Source organism: Gambusia affinis, linkage group LG16 (genome assembly GCF_019740435.1).
Source record: "Gambusia affinis linkage group LG16, SWU_Gaff_1.0, whole genome shotgun sequence".
NCBI lineage: Eukaryota > Metazoa > Chordata > Actinopteri > Cyprinodontiformes > Poeciliidae > Gambusia > Gambusia affinis.
The window spans coordinates 4,534,531-4,555,158 of record NC_057883.1 but is presented as its reverse complement, the minus strand read 5'-3'; the positions used below and the strand labels follow the sequence as shown (position 1 = coordinate 4,555,158).

Here is a 20,628-nt window from a genome sequence, read left to right as displayed (position 1 = left end):
TACTTGGATTGCCAACGGTAATTTCTTCATCTGGCCAATCAGCGAGCAGAAGTCGTAAACGACGACGTTGATTTCCTGCGCTGTTTTAGCATTGTAGCTTGTCTGTAGTTAGCAATGGCAGCGGGGGAACTGAGTGAATTCAAATATTGAATTAACATTACCAATTTGTTCAGCTCGGAACTTCTCTTTGCGATGGAGGGTTGGTATTTACAGAGCAGGAAGTTTCATGATGTCGAACTGATGACGTTTGGCGCATTACATACCTCGCGCGCAAACGTCAGTGATGTCGGAACTAGATGGGTTCTGGTGACTTTTTCGTCAATTGGACCTCTAGGAAAGTATTTTGAAAGTTGGTGACATGCACTGTTATATATATATTTTTTTAAATCCAAAGGAATGCCATTCCCGAAAATGTTATTAAAATTGAAGGAGGTTGAATTGTTTTGTTGTTTTTTTTGTTTTGCTGTAATGTGTAATGGCGATCAGGCTATCACGTTATTAGCTGTTTTAATATAGTAAACATCCAACAAAGTTGGACCAATGTACTTTAGTTTTTGACTTGGTCCTAATAATTTATGTAGAGAAAGAAGCAATACGATTCAAAGATGGTATGAAAAAACATTTTAATAGATTCAACATAAAAAAAATCAAATAAAAAAAAAAAATCAGGAAAAATCATTTCTATGCAAAATACAAGCAAACGTGAAACAAAGACGATCTTGTATTATTGAGAATGATAACCATAATGCCTAACAGATTTTATTCTACAAAATATTATGACAGGCACTTAAAATCTAATTACTCTGTAGGTTCCAGACAATCACTGACCAAAACAAAGGAAGGAGACAAATTCTGGTCCTTGTAATCATGGATGGACATTAAAAAAAAAGAATGATTTATTATTACAACAGGAAAAGCAGAAGAGTTAAGTGTTTATAACTGAACCACACAGAACAGGAACAGGTGTGGAGAACACACTGTATACCTCCACTGGAGGGAAGCGCTGAGTTTCACCATAAAAAACAAACAAAACAAAGAAACAATATTTTGAACTCAGAATATTGAGATGATGTGCTTTTTGGACCTGTAGTTTCTGTGCAACATTTCTCAATGTGCACCAATTTCTCCTCACAGACATGCACTGGCCTGAAGGCACTTGAGTAACGCAGATGACAGTAGGTGCATTTGTAGAGCAAGTGGGCTCCATCATTCATAGCCAAAAAAAAAGTGTACAATATTACATTAGTGATATATAAGGGCTTAATTTATGAATAAAACACATTTTGTATCCAGCACTGTATAAAACGTTGGTTGCCCTTTTATTAAAACCCTCAAATTAGTTGAACTACTTCGAAAAATCTCATTATGCAAGACAGGAAGTGGATGTTAATAATAGTGTTTCACTTTAATCACGTAGACAAGAGTTCAAGTGACGTCCCATTTCCTCTAATTACCTGTGATAAATACAGCTTGAATTACCTCTTTAACTGGCATAAGTAACTTTCTATCAAGGCTTTCTGTTCATCATCTCTTTGGAAAAACCAATTAAGAACATTATTGTTACATAAATGTGATAATGTAACAAAAAGAGATTCTAAAAGGGGCAAAGTAGCATTTATCATTCATTTTGGTACCTTTGTGTACAGCCTGGAGTATTTTGGCCCAGAACCGGTTCCCCACAGATGGGTAGCGAGCGCCATTCAGACAAAACTACCTACCAACAGGTACTTCTAATTAAATTACTTCAGGCAACACTGCTGGATTTCCTTGAAATAGCCAAATACGACAAAAAGGTGCGAAAAATACTAAACGTGCCAGCTTTTCTGCGTCCAACTTGAGCCACGGAGTGTTCAGAAAACCTTCAACATCCTACCGGCCTACAAGAACTTAAAACGTGTGCCGGCCCACATGCAAGAATGTACCGGTAGGTGAAGCAGGTAACGCTGCTTTTAAGAAAAAACTGATTCCAACAATCTAAAGTGCTTCTGATTGCTGCAGCAGATTGACTTTTTTTTTTTTTTTCTTCCTTCGTCGAAGGATCAGGATGGATGCAGAAGTCCCAGCAAGGCTCCGACAGCGCCAAAGTAACCCTGGGAAACGAGAGTTAGACACCACTGTTAGTCCAGACTAGACACTGGAAAGTTTTGAACAGGTGAGCTATTCGGAAGGAAAAGTGTTTGTCCTGACTCTTTTCTGTTTAAAATAAACCAATTAGTGCCTTGCCTCATGGCGAAGGAAGAGAGCCTTGAGCTGGCCGTCGGACCAGTAGTCCATGGCGTATGCCAGCAGCTTCATAGAGAGGATGTTCACTCTTAGAAAGTTCCCAACAAACACCACTTTCTCAATGTTCTGAGCAAAAAAACAAGAAGAGGTCAGACATAACAGCGATCAAACAGATTTTGTTCAATAAACAGTAACAGAAGCGTTGCCCATGACGATGGCGGCCACACAGTGTGAGCTCCTCTACGCCGTCATAGCCCTGTACAATGCTGCTTGATCAAGACGCCACAAGGCAGCACCGTAAAGAGGCTGAAGGCAAAAAAGGAATAAGACTTGAAAGGTCTTCTCCAGCCGTTTTACACAAACACCAGTCTGAATACACAACGGGATTTTATATAAAACCACATCAACTTAGACCAGAATTGCACCAAGAACCTGGCTGGAGAGCACAAGAAGCTGGTTCTCTGTTTTTCCAATCGGTGAATGTACTCCCAGGTTCACAGACAGGAATAAAACAAAAACACTCGTTTAGAATTCTGAATTTTTTTTATACATCATATACATCTAATTGTTTTTCATTTGTAATAAAATTTAAGTTGAAACAATCGAAATGTTATTGGCTCATCTTTGATTGGCTGATTGTCTAATTTATCAAGCTTCTTAAATTCATATACAGATATCTGCACATCTGTTAGTAATGCTGTTTGTGAGCACCATGTTATAGAGCAGTTAGGTTGTTGTAGTGCTAGCTACGCTAACCTTTAGCATAAGATGCAAAAAAACTATTCTGTATTTGTTTTAAAATTACGCTAATGAAGGCTCTGCCACTAACTGAACACACTGGTCAACAAGAGTTGGTTTCTCAACATTTCAAGTGTTGCTAGAGTCTCTACCTCACCAGATCATTGTCCCTCTTCAATCAGAAGGGTAACTTTAAGATCGCTTTCTTACAAAAGGCTAAACCACTGTTTTACAGTAGCCCCTGTCCCAACACACACAGTGTGACATCACCTCAGCTTCCAACATAAAGGACTGATTGCTGCCTTGTCAATACTTTCTAATAATATTGCTCTCAAATGAACAGGAATTGACTAAAATTATTAACTTTCAGAAAACCACTTGGTCAGAAATTGGTGATGCAAATTCTGATTGGTGCCTCTTTAGTGCCAAACATCACCGCTACACTGCAAAAAACACAAAAACTCACCGAGCATTTTTTTGTCTAGTTTCTAGTGCAAATATCTTCCACACACTTAACCATTATTACCCCATGATTGCTACTAACCTCGTTGAGAGCGCACATTCTGGTAATGGAGCCGATGTTATTGGTGATTGTGACCAGCGTTGCCCGAGCCAGGTCCTCCTTAGACACAGACTCCCTTTTCTCTTTGAACATCATGCTGCCAAAACTAGAAAACGAAGAGAAACGGAGCTGTCAGTTGGCGTGAAGACCGCTCAAGTCCAGCCAGTAAACCTAACAGTGCTCAGGTTCTCTGCTGAAGCTCTGACGGTGCTGGAAGCCATCACAAAACAGGCTGAAGATCAACAGTAAGAACAGTAGGAGCTGTAAACCGCACCTTGAGGCCACAGTCCAGCCCGGCAGTCCAAACCTCTCATAGTCTCCTCCGTAGATGTCCCTGACCAGCTTGTCCACGTGGGTGCTCTCCCCCTGAGAAGCCATTTCTAGGGCTTCCTCGAAAGTCGAGCAGCCAGTGAGAAGGCAGCACAGGCCGAGGAAGGTCCCGCCCCCAAGGCTGTAGACGCAAACAGATGAATCAGACATCTGTGAAATTCTCCGAACTTTGTTCAGTGAGATGTTGCAAACTGACAACAAAAGCTATGAGAAACGATGTCAAAATTAGCGTAAGCATCAACGATAGCATGTAGAGACGTTGCAAAGTGACATCACGCACACAAGTACCCGCTTCCCAGCTCCCTGCTGGGAAAAAAATACTTATTACCATAAGTTTTAACAACCCCGAGAACGTTTGCACGTTACAATCAGAAATTACACTGTATGCCACTCTGAGGAAAGGTCAACATTATTCCATACAGATGGAAAAGGGAACCCGTAGCATAATGCTGCCACCACGTTTCCAGTGGGCTCAATAGGCATGTGCAGCAAAAGATTGCGCTAAATTACAGTCAGGATGACCCCCATCAACCAGTTAGAAGGGAGATGTGTTTGCAGTGGATTTCATTTAGAAATCAGCACAGACATCTGAAAGAAACTTGCACGCCACACTTTTCAGATTGTATCTGGATCCTGAATCCATTTCCTCTCACTTACTGATGCATCTTTTTATGCTCGTCAATCACATTAAGCACTTAGAAGTTGGAAAAACTAATACTGTAAAAGACACTGCATCTCAACACTTTTAGGGTCACATAAAAAAAAACAAACATGTAAAATATTTTAACTATACTGTTGGTAATTAAACATAAATAATCTTATTAATTTAACCAAAACTTTGTATTGTTGTGCAATATAATAAAAAGGAGATTTTCAAATTGCTGTTAAATTTTATCCGTCAGTACTTTATTAATTATATTGTTTTTTTTGTTAAAAATCTAAAAAAAAAAAAAAAGTCCCTGGGAAGATTTATGTCAAAACATTTCTTGAAGCTTCCAAATCTTATTAGCCATTTCTAAAAGTATCAAAGCTGCACAAACTGATCAAACTGCTTCCATCATGCAGAACGGGCGGATTTCATAGATGAAGATTGCGAAGTAATGCTTGAGTCTAATATTACATTTACTTGTTACTGATGTAACAGGTAAATTTCCCCACAGTGGGATTAATAAAGGATTATTGTATTCAATTGCATACTGGCATTTTAAATCGTCAATATTTGTATCCAACCCAGCATCTTTAAAACAATCCCAGAGGCCCTGATGTCATAATAATAATAATAACAATATATCTAAAGTTACAAAGCAGCAGGAAGCACAAATGACTTCGCTTGCTGAGCATCACCTGGTCCCGGTGACCCGCTTGTAGTTGTTCTCGGAGTAGACGGCCAGGATGCTGACTCCGGAGCCGATGTTGACCAGCAGCAGAGGATAGTGGTTCTCCAGTGTGTAGGGCTTCTGAGCGCAGTGATCCAGGTCTCTGGGGTTTTCAAAGTAGTAGCACTCCGAGGGGCCGCTGGTGAGCACCGAGTCGATGTACAGCACCCCCCGAACCAAACAGTCCAGCTCGTCCAGCTTGTGGAGCTCCAGGTCGGCCATCTTTGTTTTGTTTTTTTTGTGTTGTTTTGAGAGAGACACACAGCAGGATAAACATAACTTGATGCTCCTGAGAAGTTTACATACACTTCATTATGCTCTTAATAACTTTCTTTTGCAAGTGAATGTTGGCGGCTTAGTATTAGTTTGTTGGGAATTCTCTCCAGTTTGTTTAAAGGTGCAGTGTGACGTTTTTTCCAGGGATATAAAAAGGAACAGAAGAAGCAAATTAAGTAGATTAGCATTAGTGGTAACAACTGATGGTGTCGTCCAGGACATGCTACTATGAAATATTATAGTAGCATTATATTTCATAGTAGCATGTCGTCCATACTATGTTGCATACATGCTACTATGTCGCATGTCGTCCAGGACATGAAACATCATCTTTGTTGCCTGGATATTGAGCTGTTGGCATGTCTTGACTGTCATTAAAATGCTACAACAAAATTCTTCAGTCAGAGGCCTCTTCAGATTTGTTGCAAAACTGACTTCTACTGGAGACCCATCCATTTCCATTTTTAAAAATGTATAAATTTTTTTTTTTTTTTGCAGGTTTCGTGTTTGTCACTGTAAAAAGATAAGATGGTAGTGTAAGAAATCAAAATGGTTCATCTACTCAACCAATAATTGGTCTATTTTGAATGAGCCTTTTGCAGCTGTTATATTCCAAGCTGCAAAAATAAAGCGGACAAAAGACTGCACACCCACCGTACGGAAATCAGACTCGAATTTGTAGGCGCCCCCTCCCGTGGCACAGAGCGTGGTGTGGAGGCTGGAGAAGTGCTTGTTGCGGCCCATCTGCATGAAGACGGGCAGGTCATGAGTGGGGAAGCGGATGAAGTGCAGGTTCCCCGTCCTGCCGCACAGCGTCAGGTCCTTCATCTCCAGGTGCACGTCCCTGATGCCGGTGGTGCCATAGGCAGTGTTGGAGGTCAGGTAGTGCCGGATGCTCCTCAGGTTCTCCACCTCCTCCTGCTCTTCTTCTGCAGTGATGTCTTTGGGCTCAAAATACACGAGTTTCACCAGGGTGCCTCCAATGTCCATCCCAAACCAAGGAAATGCTGAAATGTGTGGAGCACATGCAGACATTTTTTACTTTTTGTTAATAATGTAGAAATTATAGAAAATTATGACTGAGATTTTGTTTGAGTGGGAATTATTTTAATGTGACACAACTAGCCTAGAAAATGGTAAGAAGATTCTTTCCTACAAGGAGTACAGTGTGTACCGCGAACGCCATCTTGTGCAAAAAAAAAAAATTCTGGCTTTTTACTGCCACTATGGCTCATTTATATCATGGCAAATGTCAAAGCCGAACGGATACTAAATTTCACACTCACAACAACCTATTAACCTTTAAAAAAATATACGCGACATAATGTTTCATTATTAAAACAATTTCAGTGCCCAAGGTTTCTTGTATGTACCGCCTTGTGTTTTGTGTAGATGCAGCAACCCCCTTTTCCCCTCTCGGTATGTATCCGAAGCTAGCATTGTTAACACCTACGCGGCCTTGTCTTCTTAAACGAGTCTCTCCGATGACACGGGGTCGAGTTGGACGTCCGCCGCTCGGATGTGGCTCTCCCGGCGGACGCAGCAGCCTCATTTTGGGGCTCGTTGCTGAAGTAACCGGGCATCTCCTTGTTGCACCGCGGCAGCTTCGAGGGCGTTTCGTCTTCTCCGTCGACGACATCATCGTCGCGTTGATTAAACGCCATTGAGTGGTTAATTAGCTACATATATGACTTATGTTGCGAATAAGTGAATAAATGCCTATGATTTGTGGGGTAAATACAAACAAAAGCCTGGCAGCCGAGATAATTAGCTGGATATCTGGAGTCGTAAATGGCTGAGCTACATGTCCTTTTTATGTTCGCTGTCAAGAGAGATGTGGGCGGGGCCAAGAGTTGATGGAAGGACGTGAGAACCAATCAGAGCGTGAGTCCACCAGTTTATAAACTCATGTCACTTTTCCTGGATTTTACCACATTAAATAATCCTATTAAAATGGACATTTAAATGCTTATAAGTAGCTCAACATTTGCTTATTGTATTCATTTTATAATGATAAAAGTGCTTTAAAATCAAAATATAGCTAACTGTGATTCTGACAAATAAAACACGGTTGAATCCCCTCCTAGCTATTGGCAATTTTAAATGTATCACGTAAATTGTGGTCAGCCACATCAGTTCAATATTTTGTTGGACCATCCTTCTCCAGTTTCACCTGCAAGTGTTTTGGGTTATGTGATGTCTGTGTCAGCTTTGAGGCTTTTTTGCTTTTGTTTTGTTTGTTATTTTTAATTGAAAAATAGCTCAAAATTAGTCAGATTAAATGGAGAGAATTTGTGAAGTAGCAATTTCCAGGGTCTACCACATAATTCTCAATTAAACATGCGTATGGACTTTAAATAGACCTTTGCAACACATCAATATACTGTTATAGATTCTATCTTTTCCTCTATGTCTTTTAACTTCCTTTTTAATCTGGTGACACGCACATGCCACAGCGTACACAAACATGTTTTTGTATGACTGCCGCCATTCATACATAAACATACTGAAACTGATTAATCTACTCTAGGGGGGCACTGATTGCAGAGAATAATAAAAAGCTAAACTCCCGCCACAATCTTTGCCTCACTTGGTTTCATCCATAAGGTGAGCTAAGTGTGGCGCCAGCGCTGGACGGTGAATGTAACTCTGTATCTGTTATATGACATGTATGGCCTGTAACATTTGATAATTTTTCGGTTTTAAAGTCTGTTTTTATATATAACCCAATCTAATTATTTCTCAAGGTAATTTACACTCAGAGGTTCTGAAACTGGTTAACGGAGCTGGTGGAGCACAGAGGCGAATATGAAATATGGTCATCTGAATTATTGTAAAATGTCAGTATTAAAACATTTTACAATAATGACTTGACTTTTTGATTAACTTCTTTTGAAAAAGATGAAAAAATATTATTTATTTTTAAAAAAGCACATTGGTTTCAGCTTAATTGTGTGCACAAAATAGAAAAAAATCTGTACAATAAGAAAATTTTCTTTGGCATTGTTGTCATTTTTCGGTTAAAATTCTTTGTAGAGTTTCGATGGAAGCCTTTCTTGTTCCCTTTAAACAACAAAGCATTTTTCAGTTCTACAACGCTACAGCCAAAAGTTATTAGGAGTCACTCTTAAGGGCCTAAAGAGCCAAATGTGGCTCCGGAGCCGACCCAAGTGCAAGACAGACACAGAGTTATGTTTCCTCACACACAAAATACGTAAAATATACATATAATTCAAATTGTATCAATGTATTTTATTGATGTGACTGTCGGAGTGCATGGATACAAACAGTGCATACAAGTTCAGACAGAACTTAAGAGGAAAACCTGAAGAAAAACAATGAAGACTCTCCATCTATCTGACTCTAACTCCACCTATGCAGTTTACATGTGCAAAACATAATGAATGAACTCTTTAAGGAGTGTGCTTTGTTTATCGACAAACTATTTACAATAAAAATCTTTCACCTTTACATCGTGATTCAGGAGACATTTCTACCTGAAAGAAAGCAACCTGTAAAACCAAATATGTCCACTAGATGGCAGAAAGAATGACTTAGCAAATCACTGATTAACAAACTGCTAAGGACCCTCAAGTCAGCCAGGAGGCTCATTTACACACTTTAAAGACTGTTGACATTTTTTTATATAATGCAGTAACATTAACTACATTTTCTGTTACACATTAAAACATTTCAACTGATAAAATTAAGTAAAAATCAGCAAGTTCTAGTTAAAATCCATCTTTTTACATAACCCCACAATCTACTTGTCATAAAAATACTTTGTTAAATAAAATTGAGCTAAAATTTGAAAAGAAGAAGAACAAATAAATTCAATTTCTTGCATAATATTTAGGCTTTTTACATTTTTTTTAGTTTTTCTTAATAGGTACACACCTACGTAGAGTAAATGTGTCAAATATGTGCAAATAAATATGGAGTACAGCAGGCTTTTGCAGGTCAGTTTCAAAATACCGACAGAAAGTAAAGAATTAAATAAGAAAAGCTCCCGCCTCCCACTCCATCCATCTCCAAGATGAGTCAAAGAACATGCAGTGGCTTCTGAAAAGTATCCCCACCCCTTGAACATTTTCCTCATGTGATAAAGTTAAAAAACATCAATGTATTTTTTAGAGATTTTATAGTGTGTCTATGCATGTGTTACTCTGGTATCCTTGAATGAAACAACTTGGCTATAGAGGTCTTTGCTAGGTCTAGGTAGCTATCTCCAGTGATCATTAAGGGTGAGGCATGGTTCGCCACAGACATGCTCACTCTTAGAGGCACTTTGAACAAACCATGATGCATATGGAGAACATGTATACCTCAAGACTACCTGCCAGGATTTAAAAACAAGGAGTTTTTTGCTTCAAGGTACTAGTGCAAACTGCCTTGAAGCCATACCGTGGCGCATCACGCTTCATTTAGGATGCATCACTCCAGCCCTGTTTAGTCCGCTTTAATTGAACCCTAGTGTGTTTGCCTTGAAGGTCTGGTTTGTTTAGGGAGATGTGAATGCGTAATCGAACTCTGGTGTGGACCAAAAAAAGTGAACTCTAGTCCGCCAACAAACCCAGGTCTCAGTTCGGTTGAAGTGAACTCTGGTGCAGTACGAATGCATATGTGGATGCAAGCGGACCGGAGAAAGATCAAAAAGCAGGAGGCGGACTATAAGTCACGGCATTCTGGGTAAATACAAACAGACGTGAATGTAGCACTAACAGGAGAAATGGCTTGTAGTTTTTAGCCAAAGACAAAAGAGTAATTCTGCAACTACTAAAATCTGACGCCACTTCATTTTTGTTTAGATGTCGTGAAGAAGGAAGATAGCCTCTGTGTCTTCAGAGGTTTTTGTGTCGTTTCCTTCAGTGGTTCTTGGTGCAGTGCCCCCACAGGTGAGGGGGCACTGCACCAAGAACTTCAATTAGTTGGGATTATTGGACAACGCAGTACAAAAGCGAACAGCTCCAGCTGAAAATATATCAAATGCCGCAAGTTTGGTCCCCAAACGAACAGAGTCTACCAGACTATCAGGTATGAAAACACTCTTAATCTCAAATCCAGCTGTTTTGTGTAGACCTCAGTGGTTTGCTATAGAACACTGGAGAACAAATCCCACAATTTTCTTTCCATCAATTTTTTAACTTCTAATTTATTTATTCGTTGCTAGTATAGACCTATCACATAAAATCTCAATAAAATGCACTGAAGTTGAAGTGTGTGAATACTTTTGTGAGGCACCATCATTTCCAATCAGCTACTTCTATAAAAACCCAGATTTGCAGTTTGTTAAGAAATAACCTGCGATGCCACCTCACCTCAATGAAATCTCCCAGCTAATGTCAAGAGTTCTGATTTGTTTTATTTATGCCAAAGTCAAAGTCATTCATTGCTGAACACCAACAACAAATATGAATTAATGACACGAACAAAGGTCTGCCATGGAAGCTGTCGTTACTACCTGTAATTATTAAACGTCTGTCCTGTGCCCTCTCAGTGTAAGGATTACAATATGACACCATGACGACTCTCAGTCACTATCCTTGCCCCCTTAACTTGCCTGTCTTTAACGCTTAAACTTCAACGCCATCAACAGAGCGCAGGCCCCCAGTCCAGCAGCGATCAGAATGTACTTTCTTGTCATGGATTGGCCGTCGCTGGGATCGGGAGGAGTGGTTTTCTCTGAGTTGGGCAGAGGCTTTGACTCGATGGGGGCGTAGTTCTCACTGTGGAGGCTGTTAAAACTCGACACAGTGTCATCTCCAGCGTTGACGCTTGCAGAGAAGCTTCGTTTGGCCGGTTCTCCGTTGACAATTTGAAGTTGTGGCTCTGGAGCTTGGCCGTCGCAATTGAGGATGGATGGCATCTCTGCTACGTGAACCACGTTCTCCGCCACGTCGAAGCTCTGGTTTGGAGACTCATAGTGGTTCTCTTCTGGCTCGCTGTGGTCCGGAGCAATCCCGTTCTCCTGATGCGGTTCTGCTGAATCAGGCTTCTCGACTTGAGCGGTGCAGGAAGGAAGACGGGTATCCGACGAAGGGTCGCTTAGTTCCAGTCGCCCACTGTCGCCGGAGTAAGGCTGCAGCGAGGAGCTCTGCGGCTGGACTGGAGGACTGGGGTGATTAACTGGCTGGATGCTGACGAGCTGAGTAGGTTTGCTCAGGCACACCGAGTTATCATCGGCGTCTTGATGAAAGCCATCTCTCTTGTTGGAAAACGGCTCAGGAGAAGAAGAAGCTTCAGTCTGCAGTCTACTTTTAACAGCCTGCGGGGAAAGAGGGACGTAATGTTAAAAAACATCCAATACCATCACCTAGTATGTAATATGAGATGTTTGATAGCTTGCACAAATATTGTAGAAGCTACAGAGAAATATTTCATCATTTCTCTGGCATTAATCTGCACGAACGGCATTTATATCTACATCAAAACACTGCATTATGGAGCTGATAAAGGCCTTTGAAAACCAAAGGTACCACAAAATCAACAGCAGGTAGCACAAAGTTTTTTCTTCTAGATGATTTGGAGTATAAAGGGGTTGTTACTGGCCTGAGCAGCTTTGTGTTCAGCGCTCATCTGGGGCTGCAGAGGAACCTTGTGTGCTGGTGGGGTCGTGTCCTGGACCGGCTGTTTCTCTGGAGTCAGAGTTGGCACAGATGACCCATCAGACACATCAGAGCTGACCGACGTTAAAGACAGACTCGGCTTTGTGGCCTCTGCTGTTTGGAGATGATCTGTTCCACTTTGAGGGACCGGATGTTGCTGCCTCAACATCTGGTCCCTCACCACGACGACAGGCTCTTTCTTCCCTGCGCCGGTATCACCAGAAGAATCCCGGATATCAGACTCTGAGTTTTCCTCCGGCTCCTGGTGGGGAGCGTGTTTTCCCTCGGCTGCATGCTGGATCTCAGGAGATGGCGGCGGAGTAGACGGAAGACGTGGAAGCTCATCCTGAGCGGGCGGCTCAGAGATGGGTTCAGGTGGGGAATCGGCCGCCATCTGAGGGACTTGCTGCTGTGCAGGAGCCTGGACAGGAGCCGGGGCCTGAGAGGCTGGCTCCGGGGGAGCCGGCTGAACATCAGCAACGCTCTCGGAGACGGGCAGCTGGCTGGCGGCTGGAGCAGGGTGGACATGAGCCCTGACCACGGTAGCTGCAGCCGAGCCTGAGCTGGGATCTAAGACGAAGCAAACAGTGACTAGGTTAAGACTGGAGCGCTGTGGAGGGTAGGCATGAGAAATTATACACATTTATTTATCATTTACTGTTTTACTCAGGTTGTTAACATCACTCACAGAGTCACAAAGCTCACAACTTTATCCTTTCAAAAGTTAAAATACAGTTTCATTGATTTCTATCACACCATCAATAGCTGTGTTTCCACTGAGCAAACTGAATTATGAAAGTAAATTCATGTCAATAATTGGAATTTATTGTGACAACAATAAATTGAAATTATTATCAATAAATGATAAACGATGTGATAAATGCCCACTCCTAGCAGAGATGTTCTTTCCTTCAGATCTACATACGACCCACAACACATCCTACCAGCAGCGTTCATGGAAACGTTAATAAACACGGTGTTAGAAGCACTTCAAGCACTCCTACTTTAGCTCTTAGCCAATAAGAGTGAGTAAGGCTTCAGCTTCAAGTACTGAATAGTTAATAAAAGCAATAAAGTCATGTGGCAGTAACATAAAAGAGAAGCTGAAGCTGTCATTTATATCAATATGTATCATAATACAAAGGCATAAACATCACATAAAGTAAGGTTTTGAGCTCCACATTACCGATTTCAATAGATGATAAAGTGACTTACTGTTAACCTGTAGCAGGGAGTCGTATTCCTTTTTGATGGCAGCTGCGAGGTTTGGGTGTTCACAAGCCTCTAGTGCCTGGATGAACTGCTCCGGCCAGTTCTCCCGTCTCTTCAGACAATCCAGGAGAAGCACCATGGCATTGAAATTCCCAGAAGTTTCCCGTTTGGCCTCGATGTTTTCCTACAATCAGTTTTACAAGAAAAACATAGAGAAAGGTTTTCTAGTTATGTTATGACACATCTGCAGCTCAGTGTATTCTGCAAAAACCTCTCATTAACTGAACAGCTTCCCTGTCTCTGGCTAAGAGACATCACAGCATGATGCTGCCACCACCATGTTGGATGTTTTACACTTTTATGGCTTTTACAAATCCATCATGATCAACAAAATATGTCTTGTCTGCAAAAAAAAAACAAAACCAGTGAAAGTTAAATATTTTATGTTTCTCTCAACTTTATTAGTTTTTTGTGATTTTTTTAAATTGAAAAGCCACATGTGGATAATCGTACTTGATTTGTGAAAGCAATAAAAGTGTAAAACGACAACTGAATACTTTTAATAATCACTCTATATATAAAAAAGAAAATATGTAAGTCTGCCACATTTTTCAGATGTTTATATTATAAACTATATGTAACTTTCTGTTCACTGTCCCAGAGAAATGCGATGATGTTTGCAACGTCACAAAGAGCAATCAAGTTCAATAGATGTAAATACTAAGAATGTAATCATTTCCATTCTGATTGATGTTTTGAAGGTTAATTTTGTTTATAGAGACATCTTAATACACAGTACTTATGGTTTTATATGTGTCTGGGCTTTTTGTTTTCATTTTATTTATCAATTTTTGTTGCTGTGTTCAATTTTGGATATTTAAAATATCTTCCAGTTCCAGTGTAAAGTGTTCTTAGTTGGTCTTTCAGAGGACAAATTCATGCCGTTATCTATGTGCTGCTTGAAAAAAAATCATCTCAAAAACAAGATTAGAGTTTGTCACAGTCATTTCTGGAACTACTTAACGCCCAGCAAACTTTGTTATTGTGACAGGCCTGATGAATACTTTAACAATGTTCTGTGTTCGTGTAGCAAAACATTGGCAACTTACTATAAAAAAAAGGGAATAAACCTCATCTGTAGATTGAAAAACAACTCCACTTAACGTAATGAATGATTAAACTTACCCTGTCATGAGCCGTCAGGCAGGGAAGGTACGGTACTATTTCTCTCACTTTCACCTTGCTAACGATGGTCGGCATATTCTGCCGCAAATAACCATCATTAAGTTTATCGCTGGCATAGGACATCTGGAAAGTCACAGAAAACAGAAAGAAAGAGTTAAAAAGGCACTTTATGCATTTAGTTAAGTTAATAAAAAAAAAAACCTAGACACGAACTGCAGCTGTGGCTAAATTCACTTGTCTCCACTTAACATGAAAAAGATCTAAGAAAAAAAAAGTAGACAGTGGAGGGATTTTCCATCAAATGAAACTGAAAGTGAAAGAGAAAATCACAAGGCTTTTCCCTCCCCAACAGCAATGAAAAGCACCAGGCTTTTAGATTCAGATGTAAAAACCTCCTCCAGTCTTCAAGGTTGGTTGAGAGCGAGCAGAGGCCTCAGCTGGTAACTCAGTAAACGTCTGTCTGTCTGTCAACACTCATTCCCAGACACACCCATGCACTTTCAGGGTCGGAGACGAGAATTTGGCCACAGGTTTGGTGTTGGGTGCACTTTAAATCCCCTCTGTTTGTTTTTACCTAAACAGACTATCTATGTGGTCCGCTGAAAGGTTCGGTCAAACGGTCACATTTTCAGACGAAGCGGTGTGAGGAACAGGAGAGCTATGTAAAGTTTCTGAGTTATTTGGGCAACGTTACCTGGATCAAATTAAAACAAACAAACAAAACAAAACAAAAAAAAAACTGCCATATATTTTGTGTTTTCCTGCATGTGAACTTATCCCAAAAACAAAAAAAATCCCTTTCCAGCAACAAATTGTATATTGTTGAGTTGGTAAAAAAAAAATTTTTTTTTGTCTCTCAAGTCCTTTTTGATCTTGTAGGTTTGGATTGTTTTAATAGCAGCAAAGCAATCCAAACCTACAACTTCATCCCGGCTTGGGATGAAGTTGCAAGAATGAAAGAGCAAAGTCAACCTAACGTTACTAGCCAACAGAGGACATGTTTTACCCAACACACTTACATTGTCTGACAGTCATAATACTATCCAGGCAAGAACAAAAAGAGAAAATTCTTCAGAGTGTGCATTATTTCCAAGGAGGCATTTAAGTGTAAAGCGCTGAGAGATTGCAGATTAACAGGACAGGGAAGGTGTTGTCAGAAGGGATAAAAGTGCACCTTGAGACAAGGGCAAATTATTTGAATGACCTCTAACTGCCAGGTTAATGCCATTTTCTTGGCAGTCTCCTTGGCTGCCCACTGGTGTGGATCAGATTTCAAGCAGCGCAGATCTGCACAACTACAGCTACATAAACTGGTTATGACCGCATGAAGTTCGAAGGAGACGCGAATCAGGAAATTACTTATCGAGCTCGTTAAGACATTTAACAGCTGAGTCAGTAACTTACTTGGTAATAATGGGCAGTAAACATTCACCTGACAAGTTTTAAGGTCACTTAGTAAGGCCAGCAAAATAGACACATTTTGGTCAAAACAAAGCGTAAATTAGTAGCGTTATTATTAGTCTACTAAAACTTGGGTTTGGTGTTAAAGAGAAATAGCTAGAAAAGTTGGTAGTGGTTTACAAGAGGTTGTAACACATACAAAACAGACACAAAAGTCGTATAAACCCTAACAACAAACAGAAATGTGACGCTATAAATAACCACGAGGACTAGCTAAAGAAACTAGCTCATAAGTTGTGGTCGAGGAAATTAATAAATACGACACACCAAACTCCAACCAGGAAGTACAATAATGACGACATTAAGCATTCCTCCTGCGCAGAGTTTACAGGTGAAACGGTGGAAAAAAAAAAACATAAAATAAAGCTCACCTTGCTTGTTCAACACACTCTAATTTGCCACCAGCTCACAGACGTTGTTCCTGCTGTCACTGAGTCTTCCTGCGCAGCGTCCTGCTCACACATCTGCACGGCTGTGTCCCCAGGAGTCGGTTCGCGCCCTCCTATTGGACGAGTGGAACGTCAATTAAAATCACGCTCCAATGGAAACGTCGAATAATCGGCGGGAAGGCGGGGCTTGTTTTATCCGCCCCCTTAACTGTGACCTTACAGTGCTGTGCGCCTGTATGGTGGCAGAATTATATCGAGTTGCGATTTCTGGTAAAAATCTGTGTCTAATCCCACTTCTTGATTCCGACTAAAATTGAGAACGAAAGAGAAAGAGCGAAAGACAGAAGAGAGACAAACAGAGAGAGAGAGAGAGAGAGAGAAATTATTTATCTAATATTAAAATTACAATATGAAGCACATTCTTAATTCTGTTATTATATTTTTATTTTTATTTTCATGCAAAACAACATGTCCCGTTAATTAACAAATAAACTGAGTTGTACTTTGTCATTAAATTGTATATAACTTACGAATAGCAATGTACATGCTATTAAGAAGAACAGTAATTGTAATGAGTTTTTCCACCCTCTTATAAGTGGGTGTGTACTGAACATTACAGATTATGCTTTAGTTCCAAAGGAGGCCACTGGGGGTCAGGATGACACAAGGTAAAAAAAAAAATATAATAAAGATTTTTTTCTGAATTTTAAAACTAAAAAAAAAATAAAACCTAGTCATAAGAATGTGGTCATTTGTTCAATGTAAACGTACATAGGCCTACAAAATAACAATAAAAAAGGGTCTACAAAACATGCCAAAAAAACCCCAGTGCATTCCCGTGTGTACATTATTGTTTTATAGAATTGTTTACATAAAAAAACCAGAAAACACAAAGCCTTTTAATGTCAAGATGAAAACTGACTTCTACAAAATGATGACAATTAAATAAACATCAAATAAGTGATTCCATAAATATCCACTATCTTCAAATCAGTGTTACTCAATTTATTCGTAAATTCATAAATCTTTGGATTAAATATGTCTCAGACAAAAAGTGTTTGTTGCCCGATGGATTTTCTGCTACATCCATTGATCGTTTCCCCAAATCAGACTCAGCAAACGAGGAATAAACAAACCACGTTATCCTCGCTTGTTATTGTTGCAGTCAAAGCGTCACCAGTTTCACACGCTGGAATCAGTTTTTCTCCTCCTGGGGAATCCTCCCCCCTCCCTACAACCTGTGAAACGCTTTCATTTCGTCCCGTACGGCGCTCACATTGGCTTTGTGAAGACTAGCAATCATAAATGTAATTTTCCCAGCGTGGCAGTGGAAGCTGCCCCCCCTCCCTTTAAATTAGGAGTTCCTGAAATAAGTGATAATAAGCTGTGAACAAAACATGAAATAAACAAGTTTCTGGATGGACTGTCCTTGCAAACAGTGTTGCCTTAATTCTTCACTGTTTAGAGAAGCAAATATCTTGAATTCGAAGCTCTATGGTTGCTTAAAGATATATATATATATATATATATATATCTATATATATATAAATATATATATATATATATATATATATATATATATATATATATATATATATAAATTCCCTTCTCACCCACCGCGGGTGGTGATTCTTCTTCCTCTTAGCTCGGGTCCTCTACCAGAGGCCTGGGAGCTTGAGGGTTCTCACGCAGTATCTTGGCTGTGCCTAGGACTGCACATTTCTGGACTGAGATGTCTGATGTTGTTCCTGGGATCTGTTGTAGCCACTGTTCCAGTTTGGGGGTGACTGCCCGAGGGTCCCGATGACCACAGGCACCACTGTGGTCTTCACCTTCCAGGCCCTCTCCAGTTCCTCCCTTAGGCCCTGGTATTTCTCTAGTTTTCATGCTCCTTTTCCTGATGTTGCAGTCACTTGGTATTGCCACATCCACCACAACGGCTTTCCTCTGTTGTTTATCCACCACGACTATGTCTGGTTGGTTCGCCCTCACCATTTTGTCTGTCTGGATCTGGAAGTCCCACAGGATCTTAGCTCGGTCATTCTCCACTACCTTCGGGGGTGTTTCCCACTTTGATCTTGGGGTTCCAGTCCATATTCTGCACAGATGTTTCTGTACACTATGCCTGCCACTTGGTTGTGTCGTTCCATGTATTCTTTCCCTGCCAGTATCTTGCACCCTGCTGTTATGTGTTGGACTGTCTCAGGGGCCTCCTTGCACAACCTACACCTTGGGTCTTGTCTGGTGTGGTAGATCTGGGCCTCAATTGCTCTGGTGTTTAGGGCCTGTTCCTGGGCGGCCATGATGAGGGCCTCTGTGCTGTCCTTCAGTCCAGCTTTTTCCAGCCATTGGTAGGACTTTCTGATGTCAGCCACTTCGTTATTTGCCGGTGGTACATCCCATGCAGGGGCTTGTCCTCCCATGATGGTTCCTCCGGCACCTCAGGTTCTGTTCCCCATTGTTTGAGACATTCACTGAGCACATTGTCTGTTGAGGCTTTGTCCCTGATGTATCTATGGATCTTGGATGTCTCGTCTTGGATAGTGGTTCTCACACTCACTAGTCCTCTGCCTCCTTCTTTGCGGTTCGTGTAGAGTCTCAGTGTGCTGGATTTGGGGTGGAACCCTCCATGCATTGTTAGTAGTTTCCGGGTCTTAACATCTGTGGCCTGTATCACCTCCTTTGGCCAGCTAATTATTCCTGCAGGGTACCTGATTACTGGTAGGGCATAGCTGTTTATTGCATGGATCTTGTTCTTGCCATTGAGCTGGCTTCTCAGGACTTGTCTTATTCGTTGGAGGTATTTGGTTGTGGCTCTTTTTCTTGTGATCTCATCAAGGTTGCCATTTGCTTGTGATATTCCCAGGTATTTGTAACCTTCCTCTATGTCTGCTATTGTTCCTTCTGGGAGTGAGATCCCTTCTGTGCGGATGACCTTCCCTCTCTTTGTAACCATCCGACCACACTTCTCTAGTCCGAATGACATCCCAATGTCCGTGCTGTATATCCTGGTGGTGTGGATCAGTGAGTCTATGTCTCGCTCGCTCTTGGCATACAGCTTGATGTCATCCATGTAGAGGAGGTGGCTGGCAGGATAGCTCAATAGATAAGTCAGCGGTTTTTCACCCGGTCGACCCGGGTTCGAATCCAGGTCGAAACCTGAAAAAAGGGCGCTATCCTGTCTGGGTCCTTAGGCAAGATCCTTCAAGCTACAGTCTCATAACATGTGTCTCTCATAACATGAGAGACACAAAGAAGCAAGGAAACATGCCGGCTCAGACGTCGCCCGGCCAAACAAGGTCTGCGTCAGGTGCTGGGGAACCAGAGCACCTTGATGATAAATGGGCTACTGGAACAACGAGGCGGAAATGGGCAAGAGATGAAAACTTGGATCTGTTGGAATGCTACTACTCAAGTAGCCCCGATCGGAGGGGCTATATGCAAAGACTGAGGGGGGAATGGTTACTTCGACATCCCCAGTCCACACTAAGTGCTAAACAGCTAGTAGCTCAGTGTTCCAACATCCGCAAACGGCAGCTGCTATCACAGCTTGAGATTGACGAAGTACAACACAAACGCTACGGCGAAAAGGAGGAACCTGGATGTCAGAGAGGGCGGGGCTTAACTACAAGCCCCCGCCCAGAAAGGGAATATGCAGCCACAATGATGGAAACGAGGCTGCAACAGACCTGAGAAATAGAATCATGGCAGGAATGACAGACAGACCTCCTCGGCGCCAATTACAACGGCTGAGTGATTGAGAATGTGAATGCAGCAGTGAGAACAATCCCTACCAATACCATAACAGAAACCAACGAGCTATATATATATATATATATTTCTGTATATATATATACAGGAAATAGTTGCTTCTGTGCCAGAACATTACAAACATAATACATTTTTCTGTTTTTAACGTTAGCAGATAGATCTTGCTGAATATTTTGTTTATATTTTTTCAGAGAAACCATGAAACTGTGGTGGGTTTATTGAATATTATTGCACTGGAGCACGTATGCATAAGTTGCCACGAGGTTCGACCAAATTGCAGACTGGAAATGGGGATGAACATCATGAAAGTTTATTGAAACAAATCAACAAATTCAAACAAATTCAATCAAACAAATTCAACAGAAGAACCGACGAGACGACGAGTTTGAAACAGTGATGTAAAAAAAAAAAAAAAAAGAAAAGAAATGGAGGAGTTTATATATTGTAAGGAGGGAGTGGAAATGACAAAAGAGCCAGAAGAGCTGACTGCAGGTAAATGG

At 41.0% G+C, this 20,628-nt stretch overlaps 2 protein-coding genes across 3 annotated transcripts; both read right to left on the bottom strand.

The window, feature by feature from the left end:
* Positions 1 to 946: 946 nt before the first annotated feature.
* Positions 947 to 7,381, bottom strand: pank2 (pantothenate kinase 2). Of its 2 annotated transcripts, none has more exons than XM_044142915.1 (7): positions 6,959 to 7,381; positions 6,160 to 6,512; positions 5,198 to 5,451; positions 3,798 to 3,974; positions 3,506 to 3,629; positions 2,224 to 2,349; positions 947 to 2,090 (listed from the first exon to the last, which is right to left on the bottom strand). In XM_044142915.1, the coding sequence occupies exons 1-7, from the start codon at positions 7,167 to 7,169 to the stop codon at positions 2,040 to 2,042; spliced, it is 1,296 nt and encodes a 431-aa protein (XP_043998850.1). In that variant the 5' UTR covers positions 7,170 to 7,381; the 3' UTR covers positions 947 to 2,039. The 2 variants fall into 2 exon arrangements, with proteins under 2 accessions (XP_043998850.1, XP_043998851.1); XM_044142916.1 differs by having other exon boundaries at positions 3,831 to 3,974; positions 6,959 to 7,354.
* Positions 7,382 to 10,842: 3,461 nt separating this feature from the next.
* On the bottom strand, positions 10,843 to 16,428 carry mavs (mitochondrial antiviral signaling protein). Its single transcript, XM_044142876.1, has 5 exons — positions 16,340 to 16,428; positions 14,508 to 14,630; positions 13,326 to 13,506; positions 12,055 to 12,680; positions 10,843 to 11,770 (listed from the first exon to the last, which is right to left on the bottom strand). Exons 2-5 carry the CDS (start codon positions 14,628 to 14,630, stop codon positions 11,072 to 11,074), a joined length of 1,629 nt encoding a protein of 542 aa, XP_043998811.1. The 5' UTR covers positions 16,340 to 16,428; the 3' UTR covers positions 10,843 to 11,071.
* Positions 16,429 to 20,628: the final 4,200 nt, after the last annotated feature.

Coding starts and splice junctions, on each gene's coding strand:
- pank2 (XM_044142915.1), bottom strand. CDS start 7,169: ATGGCGTTTAATCAACGCGACGATGATGTCGTCGACGGAGAAGACGAA. Junction 6,513..6,958: donor GTTTAAGAAGACAAGGCCGC/GTAGGTGTTAAC, acceptor CACACATTTCAG/CATTTCCTTGGTTTGGGATG. Junction 5,452..6,159: donor TCGAGTCTGATTTCCGTACG/GTGGGTGTGCAG, acceptor AACAAAACAAAG/ATGGCCGACCTGGAGCTCCA.
- mavs (XM_044142876.1), bottom strand. CDS start 14,630: ATGTCCTATGCCAGCGATAAACTTAATGATGGTTATTTGCGGCAGAAT. Junction 13,507..14,507: donor GCCTGACGGCTCATGACAGG/GTAAGTTTAATC, acceptor AACTGATTGTAG/GAAAACATCGAGGCCAAACG. Junction 11,771..12,054: donor CTGAACACAAAGCTGCTCAG/GCCAGTAACAAC, acceptor CTTTCCCCGCAG/GCTGTTAAAAGTAGACTGCA.